Here is a 23,755-nt window from a genome sequence, read left to right on the forward strand (position 1 = left end):
ACGTCAACCTCCGCGCGCGCATCAACTTACTCTTTACTTCTTATACGTGGAATCGTCGAGGACACGGATGACGAATGGTCCGAACACGCATGCGGCCATTCCCGCGATTTATTTCGATCGGATTACAGGCCCTGACTAGATCCACACTCATATTTTAGGAACTTAACAAGAAGCGACATGAAAGGGAGCACCGCATGGAATTTTATCGGCCTGCAAGTGGTATGAAATGAAATTACTCCGTTCGGCGAGAAGAGGGGGAGGAGTGCTCGCTCCGTTTTGAATCTCGGCCGAATAAACGTGACGCAATCGTATCGTCCGTACATTAGAAAGCGATATATAAATCTGAAAAGTTCTTTGGATGAAACGGTGTGAACGTAAAAAGAGAATCGGAGGGGTGGTTTAAAAAAAAGAAAAAAAATACTTTGATGTGAGGTAAGCGAGAGAAAATAGCGCGTATATGGAAAGCCGGGTATCAGGGCGAGGCAACAAACGGGGCAGTAAGTCGCGGCCCGGCCCAGGATTGGCGAACAAGAGGGCGCCTGCGGGTAGTCCGAGAGGTTGTTCGAGCAAGCTATGACGTCACTAGGAGCGTCACGTCGCCACCCCCTTCCACCCACGATCAATGACGCGACCTTGCATCCCCTGTCCCGCGCCCCCTCACCGTCCCCGTCGCCCGCAACCCCCGGGGCTGAACCAACTGGTTCCAGTACTCAAAGGGGCGGCGGCTGTTTCTGCAACCTGGCAACCCTGCCTATATTTAGCATCCACACCTCGTACTCTCGCTACTTCGTGGCTCATCTTTCTCTCTCCGATCCATCATCCCTCTTGCATGGCTGATCGAGGCCTCTCTCTTTATCTCACTCTCTCCGTCTATCCCGTTTCTGACCCTCTCTCTCGTTCAGTGATATAAACAACGCCATTGCGCAAGCGTTGAATTTTCGTGGCGATGGATGGTTCGAACAAAACGTCTGATCACTGTCGATAAAGGAACTCCAAAGGGCATCGCGTCTTTGTGATCGTCTCGCTGTCAATATGATATTTGACAGCTTGGACATGCTTGGCGAAAATCTCTAGAGAGAATTCTAAAGAAAATCTCTAAAGAGAATTATGTCATCTGTTTTCGGTTGCAACTGAAGTGATCAAGCATTTTTTGCAGAATCCCACAGAGAAATGTATGTACATCGATTGTTCCAAAATTGATTGCTTCGCCACGCCTTTTACCTAAAAATTTTTTTATGATTTTTCAAAACAAAAATATACATTTAGTACTTTTTCCAATTTTTTACATTTAATAATAAATATCCCAGAATCTAAGTTTTAAATTGTTCATCTAAAAATTTAAAATTAAATGAAAAATTAATGCTTTGTCTTAATTATTTATTTATTTTCCACAGAATACTAGCATTGTGATATTTTTAAATAAAATAACTATAGTAACAGTTTAATAATTTTTGTTTCGACAAATGTATATACGAAAGCTATATCTTGACAAGCGACATTTGTCAAAAAGAATATATATTTCTATTTTTTGAAAAATTTTCTTGTTTACAACAATCAATGTTTGGTGTCAAGCGGAATGTATTTTATATACGAATATGCATACACCTGGGAGTTTGCGTTATTTAATAGATTCTGATTGCGACGATCATATATCATCCATTGTATTATTATTTATTTATGCCTATGTTCCTTCGAGCATTTTGAAATTATAATTCTCATTTGAATTTTAGTTTCAAATAACGTAATAATATATTGATACTGTTTGATACAACAGTACGGCGATAGCAAATTAATAATCATACATGTTATATTTATCGCATATATAGAAAATGTAATCTTTTATTTCTTATAAATTGGGGCTTCATATAATTGATACGTTTTATTATTCCGCGGCATAAATTCGAGCAGGCGATCGACAAATTACGTTCGCGTAGTTTAAATTGTCGCGACTGATGTTTATCGATGATCGTGTCGTGCAGCGCATATATAAAAAAATCTCGAGGGCCGACCTGACTCACGATTGGTTATCATCGATCGAAAGCGCGTTATTAGCATCTGAATGAGGCAGCAGCGATCAGTTCGAATCCGGTTCGACGGTGAAGCGGTGGGCCCCATCGATCACTAACCATTTCACTGAAATAATTCGAATGCAAATGCATCGAACCGACGACGTCGCCGGAATCTTTACTGCCTTCAGTCTCGCGAGCTCAAGCAAGGATCGGGCAAAGAAAATTATCTGGGAAATACGAAGCGATATTTCTACGGAATCCTTGCCGTAAAGAAGGATTTGATCACTTCTGCTGAACTTCTTGAAACGCGCTCTTCAAGAATGAGGTCACCCGGTTAGCATACCAATGCGACTTGATTTTATATAATCATAAAAATTATTCTACTCTTTTGAAACTGTACTCTTCTACAAAGGTGACGATATTTAATTATGTATAATGTTATGCTAAAATTAAGATAATCCTATCCCGTTATTTTGTAAATCAGACACATATTGCAAATGCTATTTTTGAAAATAGAAACTGATTTGAATAATCAATTGAAACGCATTATTATTATTAATTTCAAAGTAAATTTAGATAGCAAGACAGTGAGGAAAATCAAATTATTATCATCTGCATAAATATCATATTGAACGCAATTTTGAAATTGCCATTTGAGATAAATTGTTATTCACGTTAATGGATTACTAACTTTTGATAATTCAGATAATTTTCTAACTTTTGCAAAAAGAAATCAACATGAGTCGGTTAAAAATAAATTGGAATATCAACTTGCTGATAACAAAGTTAGCTATCTAAGTTAGCATTTCTAAATTTGCAATGACAAAACGTAATTGCTATCATGTAAGTTAGTACACCTTGATGAATTGTATTAAGTGCGAAGGATTGCGAGATACAAGAAATAAGACTGTATGATTAATGATCGGTATGATAATGCATTATTTCGTAAAGCGCATTGCTGGTGCAGGTCGCGGTGGAATTACCTGACTCGCCAGAAATTCCTTTTAATAAATTGCGATACATGATAAAATACGAATTACTGATTTCATAATATGAGATAGATCAGATTTTGTAACATGTATACAAAGAAATTCTGTTCCAACAAGAAGTCACAAGTTTTTGTAAATATAATTTAGCTTAGATGGTTTATTAAATGTACTTACAGTACTTACCTTCCGTTTTGAAAAAAAGATATGAATTGGATAAGGTTCGTATATGTTACATGTTACATTTAAATAAACGATCCTGTATTGTGACAAATTTGATTGGTATACAATGGTTTACAATGGAGTCGATCGTATCACGCCACGGGATGGCACGGGGGATAACGAAAGATTGAATCGAAGGTACAAGCGTAAGTGGAATGCAGCGATGAATGAAAGCGCAAACTGGAAGACGCTATTTTCTCTGTTATTTCTCTCTCTCTCTCTCTCTCTCTCTCTCTCTCTCCCTTTCTCTCTTTTCGTTTGCCTTGTAAATACTTATTCTTTTGCGCGGTGTCTCGTTCCATTTACACGTGTCAACGCTGCGCTTGTCGGTGCAAGTTCAGAAACATGTTTTTCTTGAATGTTACGCGGATATCTACAGGCATTCTGCTCGACATGGAAAATCCATTCTAATAAATTGGACATTATATCTCGGAAGTTGTCGTGGGATATTCATTTTTACAAATTGGACACTTTGTCGGAATATCGATGAGCATGCTGCGGCAAATGCGTCGAGCAAAATGAGATGCTTGTTCGATCGTCGTGACGTATAAAAATGGAGATTAATCGGTTTTTTGAGTGTTGCGGAAGATCTCCGAGGTTTTTCTGCTTCTCGTCGGAGCGACATGTAATCACACAGTTACATACGTAAACGTAATCAAGTAGTTGCATACGAAAATACGAAACTGTTTATATACCTTTCCTCCGGATGGCAATTTCGATTAACATGTGCTTTAACATCGAGATTATTAGAGATCTATCGGCAGAACTGATCGGTTTATTTTAATATGATTTACCATGGGACCCAATTGGAAATCTAAGGTGTTAATATAAAGCCATCCATCGAAAAGGTGCATCGCCGAGGTCCTGCGACCCAACGGGGGACGAGGGGGATGTTTCATCATGGGATATCCATTATATTGGATATTTGCGCGCGGTTTTGTGCGCGCGGATTGTTACATTGCTTCGCGACTTATTCGTCGGTTTTTCCGTAATGCTCGGGGATAGACAAAATGTCACGATGAACATCAACACGAGAAACGTTAACGGTAACGGACGATCGGGATGTGTCGCATCACACGACGACACGTCGACGATTTTTTTTTTCTTTCAATTATCTTAAGTCACTCGCATGCGTAACGTCTTCGCTCTAACGTGCAGTCGATTGCGCGATGTACACTCGTTAATTAATCACATTGGGTATTTGACGTAGTCTTGGAAAGATTTTTGTTTTCGCTCGACAATCGACTTCCCCAACATTATTATGCACGACGTTTATCATTATCCTTGCTTTTTAACAATTTAATACCCGATATACCCATTATCTATCGCTTTATTATCCGGTGATAAATAACAATTATTTGTAATAAGAAAGTCTGACGATATGATAGGTTGATCGCTCTCGACGGCCGCCACGAGTAAATCTTTTTTACGAAAGTGGAGAACATTATCTCTCTACGCTCCTACGATCGTATTATTAGCACGGTTATTTTGTCACACGAGATTTATTTCAAATTCTTGTCGTCTTTTTTACACTGGATTTGTGCATTAATCGAGACCTATTAATATCGTCGTATCAACATATAAAATTTATCAAACATACTCGACAACTCATCTTCTCGTTCAACTGATAAATTCAAATTATCACTTCGTTGTAAGACTATTTTTATCGAGTACCAAACGGAACGACGTTGCGTCGTGTGAAAACTGTTAATAGTCGCAAGACGCGACGTAAAAGGACATTCGTGCTAAATTGGCAATTGAATCTTTTATATTTACACGGGAATTGGGAATGCGCGTCGCGTCGCGTCGCAATTCAGCGCGTATTTGTATGGGCAAAGCGCACCTCGGCAAAAGGAAATTCAGCTTTACACGTGGCGGCTCGTAATTTGGCTACCGATTTCCCCCGCCGTTTCACGTCCGACACTGAGGCGTTCGGCATTAAATTGCGGTTGCAGTTATTTTTATATGCAGTAAGCGCTCCCCAAAACGCTTTAAAATTCAGCACGGTCCTAATTATCGATTAAGCTTATCGTACACAACTGTCTCTGCAAAATGTCACAATTGCATTTATTTTGTCGTAAAAAATTTACACATTTATTTGCCGATGTTTTAATAAATGCATTACTCGACACACATGAGGATTAATCGAAAGTACAATTTGTGACAAATATTTATATTAATTTAGTCCAAAAGTTACATAAGAAATATTAGTATCTCAAATGTTAAACAATAGTACATTTTAACCACGACAGCTAACCCAATTTAATTGTTACTTAGATAGTTGTCAGTTATATAAATTTTAATTTATATTAAATTTATTGATCGGTACTTTTTTATTGTTCAAGTCTTTTCTTCTTCGCGTACGATATAATTGTTTGAAATAACACGAGCATCGAGCTCCGATTGACAAAGTGTTGAAAACAGTTTGCATAATTACAATGCGCTCTCAAGAAATGCACATCTATGCATTTATTTAGTGTGCCTTATCATAGATAATAGTAGCGTCGAATTATATGGGCGGGAGATATCGTCTCTTGGCACGAAAATCATGGCCGTAAACGTCGTTTCTCGAGCCAGATCGCGGCGATCCGCGTCGACGCACGGTAAGTTCCATCGCGAGACGGCTTTGAAGACGGCTAGAAAAAACACGGAACGAGAAGCGGGGGATACTTGCGTCCATCTATCGATCTAGATCGGCGCGATCTGGCGCTGTTTAGGTACTTATAACGCGTTTACACGATTAACCTAAATACCATACGTTTTCCACACGCGCTCCGCCATAATTCACACGCTCGCCACACTCGTCTTCTCTCACAAACGTCTATAAGTATGTATATTTATATTTGCATTTATATTTATATTTATATATATATATATTTATATATATTATATATATATATATATATATATATATACTATCTCGCTCGCAACATTCACGCATCGGTGCGATTGTACACCCATTGTCTCAGTTAAAAAACTCATGTGACTCCGCCGTTTGCGGCGCCAGACTCCACTCTCGCATTGCACAAAATAGTTACCCCTTATACACGTTAATCGATAATTCAAAATAATAATAATAATAATAACTAGTAATAGTAATAATAATAATAAGAATAAGAATAATAGTAGCGTCGTCGTCACGATCGACAGTCTTTTGGCACGTGACGTTTTAATAACTCGCGACGGCGAACATCCGCCAGCGCGATCTTTCTTTACTTCCACCCGCGAATGCCGTCGTTTTTAATTAATCATAATCGTGCGTTTGTCTTCGCGCATTATGGCAGTAAGTGTGTTGTTCGAGTTGCTGGTTGCACATGCACCCATCCCAGGACCATCATTATACTATCGCAATTGCGGCGAGGTTATCGTCGCCGACGGTTCGTTTATTTTTGATTTTTATTTGATTCGCTCACGGTTATTTACAATGTACAAAGGATTCGGCCGAAAGGAACTTTCGCCCCCGTTCTCGTCGTCGCCGCGGATCAGAGCTTCGATCAGAGTTTTGAGGGAGTATTCTCGGATATTCTCGGGCGACGACTTCGCGGCGAAAGATTCCGCCGATTTATGAAGGATGTGGCTGCTTTCTCTTCGAACCTGAAGCCCACGGTCCAATATACGTGTTCTATACTGATTTATTTTATTTAATTTTTACGTATTACTTTATTCATGGTAATAATTATTAAGAAGTTCAAGGGATATTTTGTTTTCAATAAAACGAGGCTTATAATAAAATATAACAAAATACTTTTAGATTTCAATATTAATCTCGGAATGTCGTCATCTTTAAAAAATGGCAGTAATATCAATGATACTTTCCCCAAACGGAAAGATTTGTAGATTATTTTTCGAATTAGAATGCATTATTCCTCAAAGCACGTGACCTCAGTGGAGAAGACAGTAGCCGCGGAGAGGAGAACAGATGGTATCAAAGGTTTTTGATGCGATTCTTATTACATATGCCGACTTTGGCTGTCGGTCGTCGAATAGTTCCAAGGCTCGAGTAATGCGACTCTTCGCGATGCGAACGATAATCCAATTGTCACTTGCTTCATATAACTCTGTATTGAGATAATCGCATTCTCTAATATTTATTAGAGGAACTAGTCTTTTAACTTCTCCTAAGTCTTGTAAATATAACCTAACGCATCATTCATCCAATGCTGCGTTAAAAATGTTACACAGAGAAGAGTTTTTTCTCCTTTTAATTCCTTAGAATCTTACGTAATTATTGCTCTATAAAAATATCAGTGCTTTCATATTTCAATTGCTTCATTACTCGAGCTCGAATTATTCGACCTTTGGACAAAATCTCAAGATGAAGATCTCCTCGAATTATTACAACGAATTCTTATTCCAACAGCTAAAGTCGCCATGACGATAAGACGCCGATCGTTTCCTTCGTCGGTTTAGCATTTAAGTGATGTATTCCGGCTTGTCGTTACCGAGGCCGGACCAATGTCGCGGAGATGCCGGTGTCCATGGTACCGCTACGTCGAGAGCCGCGATACTGAGCTTCCGTTGGAAGATAAACTTCGGGCTCTTCTTCTTCGGGCTCTTCGGCGGCGATTCCGCGAAGGTCACGCTCCTTCGTGGTCTTCTGGATGCTGGGGGTGGCGGCGGGGGTGCCACCAACGGTGGCGGCGGGGGCGTGGGTAGCGAATTGGCTGGCGAATCGCTCGGGCTCTCCTGGTAGCAATTTACACTTGGGTATGTGTATTGCTGTGTACCTGGTCGCCCTCGGTATTCCCAATCGCGTTTGCTGGAGCGTAATACTAGAAATTTTAACGTTCGTGATTAGGAAATGTTAAACTCACTTGAGCTGGTAACCTTTAACTATCACAGTTTCTCAATTATCATAGAGACAGGCTTAAGAAAATGTTTTGAAGTTTCACGAAATAAAATATAATTTTTCTTTTTTTAAATAACTTATTTTTATATTTTTATTGTTGATTAATTTAAACATAGACAAATTTAAAGTAAGTATTAGAAATAATTATTTAATTTGCTTCAGCAGTTGAAGTTTATCTTAATAACATTAACGTTGATATTATTAATTGGTGAACTTTAATTAATTTGAACAATTTTGAAGATTGATCAGCGGATAATTTAGAAACTGAATAGTATGTAATGGTATACTAGCTCAGGCACATATATTAAAAATAAAAGACAATAAGAATTTAATACGTGATAAAATTTTCAGTGTAGTGACTTATGACAGAATCACGTGAAAGATTGCAAAACTATAGGTATGTGATTTACTAATGTGAATAAGGTTCAGTCTATTTCTTCTCTTTCAAAATATGTTTTATAACCGATTGGATGCCATTTGATATATCTTTGAGCAATAATAAATATAAATATACAAATATTTTATTTTCGTTTACAATCTTTGTGAAGCAAACTCGAGCTTTATGTATAATATTCTTTATTTTAATTTCTTTTGGAATTTTTCTGGAATAAATCCAAACGGAAATGGAAAATATATTACAAGTTGTAGCAATATTGGTATCACTGTTTGCAACGGTAGTAATATCCATAAATAAACAAGATTTTTGTTTGCTTTGAGTTTTGTGGATGGTCGATCGATCAGACACATGTGCACGCCGGAACAGAGAAAACGGATGAACAAAAAACGATCATGAATTCGCGTATGTGTCTGCCGTTTGTCTATACATTTTGCATAATAAACTTGAAAAAGCATCAGGCAATATGCTATACTGCGCTTCGTTTGTATTCGTAAAATTTGTTTAAGCCATGCGAAATAAGCGCGCATGAAAAATCGAAATTTTTGATAAAGGAAAGATCGAATGAATAAATTTGGAGAAAAGTATAGGATACAGAATATGAGTTTGACAGTACACAGAAGATGAATAACGTAAAAACGAAAATTTTGCAGTTATATTTAAAATAATATTAATATTAATATTAAAATAATAATATAATATTTATTTAGCTCATATTAAAATTAAAATATTGATATTAAAATTCTAATTTTACCAATCTTCCTTAAGACGTTTATTTTGCTAAAATGTTTATTTTTTTAAAAACTAGAGATAAATCACCAAATTAATTCAATTAAAATATTAATAATTGATTTGTGAAAAATTGTCAGGAATTAAATCAAACTTTATTATTAATCAGCTGCAAAGTGAGAGAAAGAATTTGAGAAAATTGAGAAGAGAGCAGCTTCTTGCGTGTAGATAAATATACTATCCAACTTTGAAGGGAGTGCAAAGGATACACCGTGCAGACATATCCATACACCGACGTAGCAATGCACGTAGGAACGTAAGAAAATAAGAGATCTTCAAAAAATTTCCCGTGTAGCTCTTGATGCACCATGGTCTCTTCAGAATCATACCTTCGGCGCGAACGTAGTCAATGTGGGTACCTCCGCAGCCAGTACTCGTTTCTTCCCGCGCTGTGAAAGGAATCAGTATTACAAAAAACAGGAATTTTCGTGAAGATCTCAAAATTTTCTTAAGTCCCTACGTGTTTTTGTTTTCTTTTTTTTTTTATATACATTTAAATAAATTTTTATCTAGAAGCTAATAATATCAATGAAATATTTTTATCGTACAATATATTCTATCGGATTAATATTTATGTAATATGTTAATGTAAATGTTTGCTTATAGTTCTTGAAAAGAAATTATATATTAAAAAAAAATATATACAAAGAGAAATTTGTGTATGCGTGTGAGAGATATTGACTTATCCTTCGTCAAGGAACAAGTAACATTCCAGGATGGTGTGTGGCAGTGTGTGACCCAAATCGCAGCTATCATGCAGAAGCTTTTGACACAAAAAGCGAAAAAGAAAGAGAGAAGGTGGAAGACTGCAATAGAGTTAGGAGAAAACAAGGTAGATGCAAAGTGGGATTAAAATTAAGGGCGAGAGTACTCACATATGGTCCCGGGAAAGGCGCATGCATCCTCCGTCTAACTCTGCAGTCCGTACCACTAGAGACAAAAACCCAAAGTAGAACGAAAACGTAAACGCGAACGAGCAAGTTTGTAACGCCCCTCCCGTACGAGTTCACCGAGTAAAAAAGAGAGAGAGAGACGAGAGAAACAGAAAAGAGCGCAATACATCCAGCCAGCCGCACATCGCACGCACGTACGCATATGTAGGTATATACATATATGGAGAATATATATGTATGTATGTCGATATATCGAACGGTCTTAGTCCTCTGGTCCGATCGGTCTCTTGGAGACTGAGGCTGAAACTCTGGGACATTAAATGTAACCGAATTGAGTCCAGCTACGTAACTAACGAGAGTGTGTCAAACGTTTACGCTGCTAACTGCATGCCAAGCGTACTCTATATGTTCGTTCATCTATATGTACTATATGAATATAATGTAATAGGTTTTCATGTATATGCGTATGTATAATGTACGATGCTCTTGTTGCGAATGTATATGTTTTATGATACATCGATACCTTTGGTTCGAGACCGAAGTAATTGCACGGCGAGACGTACCGCCAATCGAGAGCACCCCGTATCCACTCCGTATACCCTTCTTTCTCTTTTATGAAATTAATTCAACGGAGAATTTAATAATTAATAACGGGAGAACATTCGCAGAATGTGTATTATCATAATAATTAACATAGAGATTAACAACGGTAATTCGACCTACACTAATTGCACAACCGCATATATTGTTGCATTTGATAGACCATGCGTATAATTTTTGTTATTATTATTATTAATATGTATTGTAGTAAACATGCTAGTTGTATGTTTAATTCCCCGAACAATTTGATGGCTATGTTATTATTAGTAAATTAATGTTTAAACGATATAAAGTAAACAGTATAAATTAAATATCGTCGCATTTCTTATCATTCTCGTATCGGTGGTACGTTTCGTCCAAGTATCTCTTGCCAAATAATTTCTACTGATACCGTATGCGAATATGCGTATGCGAACATATTGATAAGGGATTCGATCGCTATCACTTACCCGTCCATTGTCGAAATCGCGACCACCACCGATGGTAAGTCGTGCTTTCGCTTTCATTGCGTCTGATAATGGTATCTAAAGAAGAATACCGTGTCATGTGTATGAGTGTAATATATAAATAATCTCTTTTTAATTGTAAAAGCTTTCATAAAATTATTAAAAATTAATTAACATAATTAAATTAAATATTATAAACGCGATTAAAAATATACGTTGTTGAAATAAAATTCTGTTGTGTCATGTGAAAGGATTTGAATTTGATGAAATAATTAAGAAATGAATTATCATATTTTACGATAAAGTACATATTAGCAAAGTGTATAATAATAAAATGATTTTGTGCGACATGGTATTATTACCTTCGCTCTTGTCGCCTCAGTGTGCGACTTGTAGCAAAATTCCAAGAGAGCTACGGCAAGTGCCAGAAGAAGGCCACCGATTAGGATATAAAATATTCCCGCTACGTTGCTCAGCGATAACTCGTTTTTGGTGGGATCTGGCTTATCACTATGCCTACATTCTGTTCTTTCGTACCACCATCGTTCGACCAACTTCGCCAGTTCTCCATTTTCTTTCAAAGAGAGCACCGCCAAATTGATGGGATCCCTGTCATCGAGAAATTTATAAAATTACATCATCCCTAAGTACAAATATTATTACATAAATATAATATACAGAGAAAATATCGTAATACGTGTAAGGTTTATAATTTTATCTTATATAATTTCTTAGAAACTGTACGATATATTAAAGATTTTATTACGTATGAATAAGTAGTCAGAAGATCGAAATATCATGGCAATGCGTCTAATCAGATTTGTTGAAAAAAAGTTAGGGGAACTTTCTTTAATTAAGCTTCGGGGAATATCGGTATTCTACGAAGTTTCTGCTTCGGGTTGTAGGAGAAGCGAAGAGGAGTTTTCCTAACTTGGGAAAAAAGATTAATAGGAAGCCACGGCCGTTATTCCTCCGGTAGATGTGTAGGTAGACATAATAAAGCTGCTGTTTGCATACCGTCCCCAATTACCTGCCCTGCGAGCTGCGTTTTTGCTTCGACGATCTGAAGACAGCGCGTGAGTCGTGGGGATGAGATCAGAACGTTGCACGAAACGTCAAGGGTCGCGCGGTTAAAAAATCAATAACATGCAAATTTGCTCGTATTACCGTCGCAGCGGTACGCTTGCTCTAGTCACATTATGAAGATTAATGGACTAACAAATACTTATTCATAGATTTTTCAAACTTTCTTTACTATAGGAGATTAAATCATAAGTGTGACTAGTTGCTACAATATGAATTTCATTCCTGCATGTAGAGTTTTTAAATTAATCAGTTGAAATTTTATCATACAAAAATTTAACTATTTTTTTTATTTTAATAGTAACAAATGTTATTAATTGTAACGCTTTTAAATTAATAAATATGCGTAAATAAATATATACTGGCAATAAAAATTTAATAAGAATACACCTCATTTGTACAAAAGGAAAACGCTTTGTTGAAACATGATATGAAATGACATTGGTTGATGGTAAACGTGTCCTCTAATGGGTAATGGCATGGAAAAGAGGGTACGAGTTTTTCTATGCTAATTGCGTGTAATGATGTGTGACAACACTCCGAACACAGCGGAACGAGGAGCGAAAAGCCGCAAAAAGGTTTAGAAGAAACAAAGACGAAGTGATCGCACGGGAGAGTGGCAAAGAGAGAAAGCGAGAGCGTACCGGGATCTCTGTTTCACCTTGATGACTACAAATCTCGTTAATTACCTACTCTCTCCTGTTTGTTCAACGAAAATATATCAAGTGTCTTCTCTGCCGTCTAACGAGATGTGGAAAGTACAATAATTGTCAACGCGAGTATGAAATTATTCCGGAAGGTCAAACTACTAATTCACACTCAAATTCACATCGTGACTAGCTTATCTTTTAGAATAATGATAACGACAGGGTGGAACATCACAAGGAAAAATCCTGCTCTTGTATAAGATAACCGCTAATAATTAAAATTATATTTGATATCTGCTATTTATATTCCTATATTATTTTATGGTAAAATCTGAAGAAATGAAATAATTTTTATCAGTAATATTATATAGAAAACTTTTATATTGTTAGGTACTTACTTGAGCGGGGATCCAAATGGCGTTGCAATACCGAATCCTTTGGCATCTAGATTTCTCCCAACTTTCATCGTATCACAGGGCTCTCTTTCGTTGATGTATTCATTTGTCGGGCTCTCTAGTAAAAATGCGTACTTGCCCTTACTCGTTCTTACTTTTTCTATTCCCTCCTCGTACGATTGTACGAACACGTGTTTCCGTGAGTTCATGAATTCCCACATCTTGCTGTAGAGACTGATTTGAGATTTCTACAGATGAACGAGAAAGACGGATAAATGCGGATTCATTATCAAATATGCATGGAAAATTTCATGATTTTGTAACTGTTCATTCTGTGATTATTAAAGGGATTAAACGTTTCTCTTAATGCTTACCCGAAAAAAATCCGGAGTGGTACCATTAGCGAGGGTGCCATATTGAACGTCCGTCTGCGCCGCTAAATCCTCGGGTGAATTAATTGGCGTGACCATTCTCTCGATGGTTAAAAAGGCAGCGAGATTTGCGGTGTAGGAGCATATTAAAATCAGAGTGAAGAACCACCAGACACTGCCAGCTATGCGGCCAGATATGGATCTGTCAAATTATTTGGAAATCATTAAAACAAGAAATATACACACACACACACACACACACACATATATATATATATATATATATATATATATATATATATACAGCAAATATTTACACAGATCAAATAATACATAAATGTATAATATGCAGACAATTGCTATATTTTGATATAAAAACAATCGCAACATTTTGATATAAAGACTTTTTTATCATATATGAATTTTAAAGCAACACATGTGGCATCAGTTTAAAATTAAATAAGCGGCATTCACTTTTTATCCACGAGTTATACATGTTATCCTTGTTCGATCGCTACAATCACAATTGTACTGCTCGCAAACAAGGAACCCAAAGGATATATCGTTAATTACGTGTGTACACATCGGACTTAGATTTGCGCAGGATGAACATCGTGGCTAGAGGGTGGTCGAAGGAGAAGAGGAGGCGAAGCGTAGAGGAGGAGGATGGAGGGATAGTGGCCGTTCGCGCGGGTTCCACGAAATTTACAATTCATATCGCCACCGCGCGAATATTTAAACCATTAATCAAGAGGGCTACTAGGATGGGGTGGCGCACTGGATACAGCCAAATGTAAATTAATTGAGACCCAGTTTCGGAGTAAGCACGCGGTCTGCTTCGCGTAAACGACAAAACGCGCGCGTACTCGTAACATTCACTTTTGTTGCTATTCCCTGGAAATGTATGCACTTTTGTGGAATATAATTCCTCAAACTAAGTTCCTTACACTTTAATATCAATGTAGCTATACCGTAGAAATTTTGATATATAATAAAAAATTATAATTTTTTAATTACAATGCTTATGTGTAGTTTAATAAGTTTATTTTTATACTGCAAAAAGTCATATGGCGACGAAGAAAACAAACAGTGAAATGTTATATATTTTTGGACCTTAAGGAAGAAATCAAGACGGAAATATTCTATCATTTTCAATCTGTATGTTGAGATAACAATCATAATGCATGTCAATTGTGTATATATATATATATATATATATATATATATATATATATATATATATCGAATACTTGAAGGAACAAGAGAGGATGTGTGATTTGAATTCTATCATAGCACTGCGCGGCTTGCTTTAAAGCACAATATAGCATTGCCACGTGAATATTCTATTCATGCTGGACTCCTATCCAACTACAATGTTTTGAATATGCGAGCAAATTATGCTTTGTTTATAGATGTGGCACTTGTCTGCAGCTTGAAATGTTTGCTCAAAATCGTTACCCCAACCCGCAGCGTTATGTTCCAAGAGATGTACTATATAATGTAACATTTTAAAACAACGTTAATGTCTCTGAAAAAGATAGCTTTCATACACTGAGCGTTATTGATTAGTATGTAATTTGCTTTGAGATTTAAGAAAACTGTTATGCATCAAAACATTTTTATAATTAAGAAATAACAAATTAAAAATAGGAATTCTTATTACACGAGTGTACTCATATCGATTTTGAAATAATTAATTCAAACACGCGAAATTTATTGAGCTCTGAGACAGAGAAATTTTTTCTCTGGGTCTTTAAGACTCAACTTTTAAAGACCCTTTTCATAATTCATAACTCTTTAATTAAAAGAAAGAAGAATCTTTTCACTATTTCTGATTTGATTTATTTATTACTAACTTTTTTATACATATTTTTTTTTTCATTTTAAATTTTTTAAAAGATTTCTTGTGAATCATTTTGAAATCCATTTAAAAAATAATCATTGAATTGTCACTAATGTAATACAAAATATCAATTAAATTATTAAAATATTTAATTTTATCCAAGTAAATCTATTTGAGAAAAATTATAAGACAGCATGTGACATAACACAATAAACAAGATAAAGAATTGAATGTGCAAATTAATAATAAATAAATTAACTTATATATTGCGTTTGTAAATTGTTATACGTGCGGCATACTTTATTCAAATGACTCTGGCCTCGTGCGGCTATAATCATCCGGCGATTATGAAGCCGATCTAAATTACGCATCGCACGATAAGGTCGCCAATTTTATTGCGAACGTCAGTCTGCTTTTTTTCCCGTAAACTGATATTTAGTTAACATAATTTGAATTAGAAATGTTTTTCGAGCAATACCGATCAATCTCTGCTCGCCTCGAATGTTTTATGTCATTAAGAACGAGCGCATTTTGATTGCACTACATTGTCGATCTTGACGAATAGAGTAATTTGTAGCATGAGCGCATTTATATAGCACGAGTGAGGCAGTGCGCCAGATAAGAGCGATTGAAATGTTTGCTAACGAGAGTATAATGACAGCACTAATGGTGATAACGCGCGTTTATCGTGAGAATAATGGCGAGCTTGCAAGCACTCTAAAAACCAAATAACGTATGGTTTATGTATTTGCAGTAATCTCGCGTGTCTTTGGACGAGCGAGTATATTACGGCAGCTATCAGCAAAAAAAGATTTTCAACTCGAGATATACACACATATATTTTATATATATATATATATATATATATATATATATATATATATGAGACATCCTAGAAACCTGATTTTAATTTTAACAAATGGTACTTTGATAAATGCGCAACCGGTTTCTTTATTTATATCTCGCGTCGTAATAACGCACGGATTAGCTGAATGAAAAAAACAAAGTTTGGAACATCGTCTATTTTAGTCGTCGGTCATCTATTTTTATATTTAACGCGAAAGCGGCTCCCGAAATGTTGTAAAGAGCTTTTTAAGCCAAACGTCCATCCGCGGAGAGGCGCTTTAACAATTTACACGAGAGATTTTAAACGTCAACTGGGAAGCTCTTAGAATCTTACCCCGATTCATCCTATTACCGGGCTGTACGCTCGACCTGTCCCGGGTAAAGGGAGCTATTCTCCCCATGCCTTTATGTACTTACCTGCGCTTATACCGCGGAAACGGAAACGGAGGGAAGCAAGAGTGGGCGGCTATAATTAGCCGAGAAGAACGTGGGAGCCACTTGCGCGCGTCGTTCCTCTCTCTCTCTCTCTCTCTCTCTCTCTCTCTCTCTCTCTCTCTCTCTCTCTTTCCTCTCTTTCTCTTTTATTCTCTCGCAAGTTCACATCCATGAGCCTCTCGAGGTAAATATCTGATCCTACCCGAATTCTGATTAACAGCGAAATTGCACGACTGCATATCTGTTTATACAAGTCCAAATGTTAATGCATTTTTCCATTTTTTTTTTTTTTCGAATATCGAATCTTTTGATGAACGTACGATACTTTTCCTGAACAAAATAGTATACATAGAAGAGAGAGAAAGGGGAAGAGAAGCAGAAAGAGAGAAAGAGAGGTTGAGCCGTTTATTTCAATTTCCAATATTAATTATTCCGATGTAATTGAAGTTTAAATTAAATTTCTGAAATTATTAAGTTGATGAGATTAACAAAAAAAAAAGATAGATTTCGTAGAATTCATATTTGATATGCAGGGTACAAAGTTTCAACGTTATTTAAAAACGTTGCTAATTGCGGCATCGAGCGCTGTCGAATAAGTAGATCGTGCAAAAAACACAAAATCGTTCCCAGGTACAAATTTTATGAGCAAATACAGTCCGACTTGTTTTTCAAGTTGCAATATGGAGTAATTATCGCAGCAATTTATATGCAGCTAGTAATCGGACGGGGGAGAGATCTTTCAACTATGCAGACATCATTCATTACAGGGTTTAAAAATTTGTAGCGTGAGCATAAGCCGTCGTTAAATCTGGCGATTAGAAAAAAATTAACCGCCGAGTTCAGGCGGAGGGAGCTTCTTCGCAACCAGACATTAATTACTGCCGGAAATTAATAACGTGAGCCGTATGTTTACCTGGGTGAGATATCGCAGCTCTGTTGCATAAACGCCGCTAGAGCGAACCAGAGGCTATTTACGATGCTGAAGTCGTTGGCCATGCTGGAAGTTGGCATGTGAGGTGAACCTTGCGGCGTATGTGGATGTTGCAAACTGGGGTCGTTTCGTCCACTAATAGCTGAATCTGTGCTACCACTGATGGTTAGGACTCTCCACTCATACGGAGAAAATCTATATTGTTGAAGAAAGATAAAAGAATTAGAGAAACCTCAAAGAAAATCTTTTATTACTTCTCTAAACGCGATAAAAAGAAAACAAAAAATGTTCAATTAAAATTCATTCTTTAAAAGAATATTCGTTTTACTAGATTGACTAGTGGCATTAATTATAAATAGTGGCAAATTATAGATTATAGATAATATTAATGGTTTTATATGGAAAGAGATTACGTATTCTATTTGATTAAATAGATAAATGTATTATTTATAATAATAGCAATATCTGTCATATTAATAAATCAGATCTAATATATTTGCTTTTAGAACATATGTGTGTGCGTGTGTGTATGATGACGGAGATAATAGATACACACACACACACACACACACACACACACACACACACACACACACACACACACACACACACACACACACATTTCAAAGTTAATGCATCATCTGCATTTGAAAATCGCTCGCTGCAAAAGATAGCGCTTTGAAAATCGAAATGAATATTCCAGTTTCAATAGTCATCACGAATAATTTTATGCATGTCATATGCCTTAATGAGATGCGTAAGATCTCATTTAAACGGCGTTTTCAAAGAGTCCTATTAATTATAGAACCATCTCTAAAAACTTTCTTCTGTTCATTACATCCTCATTAGACGGCTCTCGCATATACGTCAATTATATGACTTGCCCTGCATTAGTACAAAGGTAATAAGGTTAAAACGTAATTTTTTATCTTTACCTCATTGCGTTAATGTGAACCCGTTTTTCTTTTCCTTTTTTATTATTGGCGCGTTTGATTGCGACAACGTAAGATAAGAAATGTAAATATGCAACATAATGCTAGATGGAAAAATGCGATAAATGCATCACCGCATAATTTATTGCTTGTATTACGATAAATGCACTTTTAAGTTCTTTGATATGTAACTGTGGCAGCAGGCAGAAGACTTGTGCAAGTAACCAATAAAAATTTATGACATAGTTTTTCTCACAAGTGTTTTAATTAATTAATGCGAATAAACAATTCTTCGCTTAATTATGGAATGAAAAACACATCAATTTATCTTTCATAATTAATATTTAGTTCAGTTAAAGCTATAAATGAATAATGTATAAGGTTTAATGAAATATGTCTGGTTAATCATTATTACGTAATGAAGATAATAAATATTGCATTGATTTCTGATTTTAACTATTTCATTTCGTTTAAAAATATATTTTTAATATATAGACATTTATCATAAAATGATTACAATAAAAAAGTACTTACCTCGACACAATAAACAGGACGATAGAAACGGCGATGTAAGAGAAAATAACGCACACCCAGATCTCCTTGCTCAGTGGATTCAAAAAGCTGAAGACCCCGGGTTTTTGTTTGATCGGTTTTTTTATCATAATGCTAATGCCGAGAGACATGAACGGTTTACTAAAATCGATCACGCGTTCCCGTTCGGAGGTGATGGTCAGAGGAGCGATTGCTATATCAGCTTCCTACGAATTAAATAAAATAATGTATGTAAATGTCAAAAAACGGAATTGAATATCAATGTAGGGGTGATAAATTAATTTTTAAATCATTTAATAAAAATCTGTTAGATTTTCAGAAACACCGATTAAAAAAGAAAGGAAAAGGGGAATTATAAAGATAATTTGAACATCGAAGAAGAAAAACTATCTAGATTTACATTGATATTCGCACATTGTGCTTTTGATATCTTTACTTTGTAATATACTCGTATTTCTATTCTTTAACTATATATCACTATATGATTGAAATTGTTTAAATAAATAATTTAAAAAAAAATTTAATAATTGCATAGTTTCTTAAATTTTTGTACATTGTGATAAATTTCTTAATTTTATTACTTTTCTGTTTTCCATTCTCACGGTACTTTCGAAAACGCAGAAAACGCGCGTGAGATACCTACGTGAGATGCAGCTAAAAGCTCGAATGCTTTGGGCTTATTCTACATTCCCACCAGATGGAACTTAAAATCAGATAGTGACTGACGAGCTTGCAAGCTTAGGGCATCTAGTGGAGCAGGTTCGAACTCACTGTCAAGGGATAAAACAGCTCCTTCATAGAGCAGCTGAACTATACGGTCGCGCAACGATCAATAATCCACTCTTGTGAGAAGCTGGGTTCAATTACTCGAGGCTACTACGTCTTTTCGCGTAAACTTCCGGGAAGACCGGCTTTGGCAGAAGGAAAAACCGCTCCGATTCGAGGATGTAGCGAATGCAACTACCAAATTACCGGAACTTACCTTTCTGATAAGCTCCCCGACCATGCCGTCCCAGCCGTCCTGCGCGTCCGGGTTTTCCGAGCCATATTTTTTGTCCTTCACGATCCGCAGCTCGTCTGAAAATTCGTAAGAAAGTACTTTACGGGGTGCGCGAAACAGCATTTCTTCCACGGAACTTTTTCCATTATCGAATTCCATGCACGGAAGAGGCTTCGTTACGTCTTTCAGGTACTTGTCAAGGGTGGGGCTAGCTTCGGTAAATTTCGCTTATGATAAAAGCAATTCTTGCTTGAATTATTAATTCTTGTGCGAGTTAAATGAGAGTCGTTAGCATTAATAATTAAAAATTACTCGGAAGCGTACGCCGCCGGAGGGAAGCACCGAAACAAAGACTGCGGTCTCTTTCTTCTTTCTTTCTTCGTCATTGTTCTAGCATTATATCTAGTGGACATTAAGTAAATTTTAAGGAAATAAACCATGTTTCGTATTAAATGATAATTTAATGTTCGTTTAATAATTAAATTATTTTTGCTCTGGATAAATATTCCGTATATTGCGTATATTAAATTTATGCACATAAATCTAAATGTATATCATATAAATTTATAGACTTATTAAATTCTCTAATATATTCACATTTATATTAGAATTAATTTGATTACACAATTTCTTCATGTATATCAGGATAAATATCTTTAAAAGAGATGATCTTTATTATTATCACAAACTTACATGATATGCCCAACTTCTTTGCGATGAGATCAGCCAAATCCTTGCAGTATCCTTCGTAAGCATCATTTCCAACTAATACTTCACCCATGTCCGGCACCCTTTTCATTATATAAGGACTCTCCTATCAATCGAAATTATTACGTTATTGTTTCAACAATTGATCTTAATTACGCATAAATTATAGATATTATATTTATTATAATCGTAAATATATAATTTTAAACATCTTACCATTATTGTAGTAACGATATAGGTTTTATTCTTTTCGATTTCATGCGGACGTAGTCGCACGTATTTCGCGGCTATCGCTTGAAAACCAGTTTCATCAGTCCACTCTGCAACCTATAAAAATAAATAATGAGGTTTTCTTAATGTAAATCTTTCAAAATAGATATGTTATGCAAAAAGAGAGTTTTAACAGGAAATATATTATGAAGAAAGCTTACTCGCTTTATCGTTCGATAAACTAAGAAGTATGTAAATAACTTATTTCTAGAGTCTCAAATTGTGGAATTACAAATTATTTGAATACATTAAATATATTATATATATATGTTCTAAAAATAGTAGACTTACTTTCACCATAGCGCTGTTGACAGTCATCTCAACGACGTGAAGCGTATAATTTTGTCGTCGGCCGTCGTCGTTGAATCGTATCTCCCCTGTCAGCCCTTCAATCTCAACCTGTATAAATAAAGTCTAATATAATACGTTTTGTACTTTGGTATAATAAGATATTCTGATATATCCTTTTATTTGCTATTACATTTCTTTACTAGAATAAAAGAGAAGTGTAAAGACAACGTAGATTATTATATAACGTTCTCGGGATATTAAAAAAGTGACAAGTATGATTTATACAAATAACGTTCCTATAATGCCTAGACTACTATTAAAAGATTAATAGTAAAAAGAGAAATATTTTTTTTATTAAAAAAAAGTTTGGTAAGAAATGTCAATATTCATTTTTACTATGTTTTTTCGTTGCCGACGAGTTCTATTTTGACATGACAAACGGTAGCGGATTAAAAGGCAAAAAAATTACGAGAGTAACGGCATGTATTCGTAAGGGAATGACGGAGGACTATTTGACGCGAACGCAGGAATTCCGTTAGAGTCGGAATAACCGCCAATTACTGTCAAGAGCAGAGATACGTCGAGGAGAGTCCGTGGCAATTTCGGTCGCTACGGTATTTCGCAACACATTGAGTACCCCTGTCCTCTGGATCGCGTCTCGGGAATTTGAAAATAAATTATCTATGTTTGCGGCCAATGCACGATTACACGTTATCATTCGCATTATTGAAGTATAAATCTATATGATGCAATAACGCGTTTAATGATAACACGTCGTAACGTCGAAATAAAAAATTGATAACAGAAATTCAAAATTTAACAGCAATTAACGCTAATTCGCGCATTTACTTAATTCAATGTAATAGCAAATGTAATAGCAAATAATGCGTACGATTTACGTGTGAATTTATGAAGAGTTGTAAATAAATAGTGATACATTTACATTTACGTACTTAGGACAATAATTTTGAAAATATAAAGCCATTGCATTATTCTCGCTAATCAGATGTTTATCTACCTTTCTTAAAAGTCTGGAGATTTTGTCGCCATGTTCCCACGGAGTGACCCAGCCGCGATTGTGATAGCAGTCTAACGCTTTGGTTCCGTTCATGGGCTGATTGCTCACCGGTGTTACTCGTCTCATGTTGTTCTTGTCGGTCCTTTTTCTCAAGAATTTGTTGAAGGCCTCAACCAGGACGAACACGGCGTCGTACATCAGAGCGGCTTGCGCCTAATTTGATATGCAATGCATTAATTCGCACAATTTCTACTATACAAACTACTGAAAACAAATTTCTTTTCACTTTCACTCTTCTTGCTGTTTGTCGATTCTAGAAAACGCGAAGTAAGAATTTGGTGGAAAAGTTTTTCCAATTTCTACGTTCTTGTGGTAGACTCTATCTATCGATCAAGGATTTCACGAGAGCGAGCGAGAGAGAGAGAGAGAGAGAGAGAGATTCGTCGTCACGTTGTGGCATACGTAAATTCACAGAGACAAGAGTACCTCGGGCACTTCGCCAGTGTTGGAAAACCGCGTTTGGTGCTCGCTGAATATAACGATCGGGCACGATAATCGTTGCATTAGATTGCATGCGGCCTGTCTCCGAGAAAGCTTTCAGATCCATAGATAGTGTCTCACACAACCTTACCTTAAAACCCCGTTAGCAATGTATCCATTTTAGGTATTATATTCGTCGCTTCTTGTAACACACGACGAAAATCATGCAAAACGGTCGAATATGTTTCTCAACATTGTGATTTTGCGGAACTAAATAAAACCAGGAGAGCAAAAGAGATAACGATAAATGTGCAATAATTATAATCGTTAATTTAGATAGATGAATTTTACTCGTTAATAAAATACGGCAAAACATATTACTTCTTACAGAAAATTATAGATTGAGATTAAGAATTTGTTTAATTTTGATAATATTTTTCAACGATAAAATAAGTATACTAAACTCAATAGTTTCTTTATTTCGTCTAGTCAATTTTACGCAATGCAGCGACTTGTTGTAAATGAATTGTTGAACTTGTCAATGTTACTAGCGATTATCGGATGAAAAAGTCCTTTATCGATCAAATGTTTCGTAAAACCGTGTGGTAATACTAGAAAGCTGTGTTGTCGCGCATCGTTAAACATTAGTTAGTTTTTGCTAGATCTGCAGAAGAAATTGGGTAAAAAAAAAAAATGTTAACGCGCGAACGGAGGAAGGCGATCATTAAGAGGAAGACGAAACACAATCCACGTAGACCGGCACGG

General features: G+C 36.1%; 2 protein-coding genes across 8 annotated transcripts in view; one reads left to right on the plus strand and one right to left on the minus strand.

Moving 5' to 3' along the window:
• Positions 1-23,755, plus strand: part of LOC105423659 (adenosine receptor A3) — a 409,096-nt gene that overhangs the window by 254,899 nt on the left and 130,442 nt on the right. The gene's annotated exons all lie outside the window — the stretch shown is intronic.
• The window catches only part of GluRIB (Glutamate receptor IB), a 208,567-nt gene continuing 192,659 nt past the window's right edge, over positions 7,848-23,755 (minus strand). For 3 of the 7 annotated variants that reach the window (XM_011633482.3, XM_089077417.1, XM_011633487.3), the window contains exons 8-20: positions 22,511-22,723; positions 21,493-21,600; positions 21,148-21,258; positions 20,917-21,037; positions 20,206-20,300; positions 19,206-19,429; positions 17,722-17,934; positions 13,688-13,886; positions 13,317-13,561; positions 11,551-11,797; positions 11,192-11,266; positions 9,579-9,638; positions 7,851-7,989 (exon numbers count right to left, since the gene is read on the minus strand). In XM_011633482.3, the coding sequence (XP_011631784.2) occupies positions 7,915-7,989; positions 9,579-9,638; positions 11,192-11,266; positions 11,551-11,797; positions 13,317-13,561; positions 13,688-13,886; positions 17,722-17,934; positions 19,206-19,429; positions 20,206-20,300; positions 20,917-21,037; positions 21,148-21,258; positions 21,493-21,600; positions 22,511-22,723 (1,986 nt within the window). In that variant the 3' untranslated portion in view covers positions 7,851-7,914. Of the gene's footprint in view, positions 7,990-9,578; positions 9,639-10,124; positions 10,180-11,191; positions 11,267-11,550; positions 11,798-13,316; positions 13,562-13,687; positions 13,887-17,721; positions 17,935-19,205; positions 19,430-20,205; positions 20,301-20,916; positions 21,038-21,147; positions 21,259-21,492; positions 21,601-22,510; positions 22,724-23,755 lie in introns of all 7 variants that reach the window. The other 4 variants (XR_016139381.1, XM_011633485.3, XM_011633483.3 and 1 more) reach the window with 4 other exon arrangements.

Source organism: Pogonomyrmex barbatus, unplaced genomic scaffold, assembly GCF_055798465.1.
Source record: "Pogonomyrmex barbatus isolate J1 unplaced genomic scaffold, ASM5579846v1 scaffold2, whole genome shotgun sequence".
NCBI classification, from domain to species: domain Eukaryota; kingdom Metazoa; phylum Arthropoda; class Insecta; order Hymenoptera; family Formicidae; genus Pogonomyrmex; species Pogonomyrmex barbatus.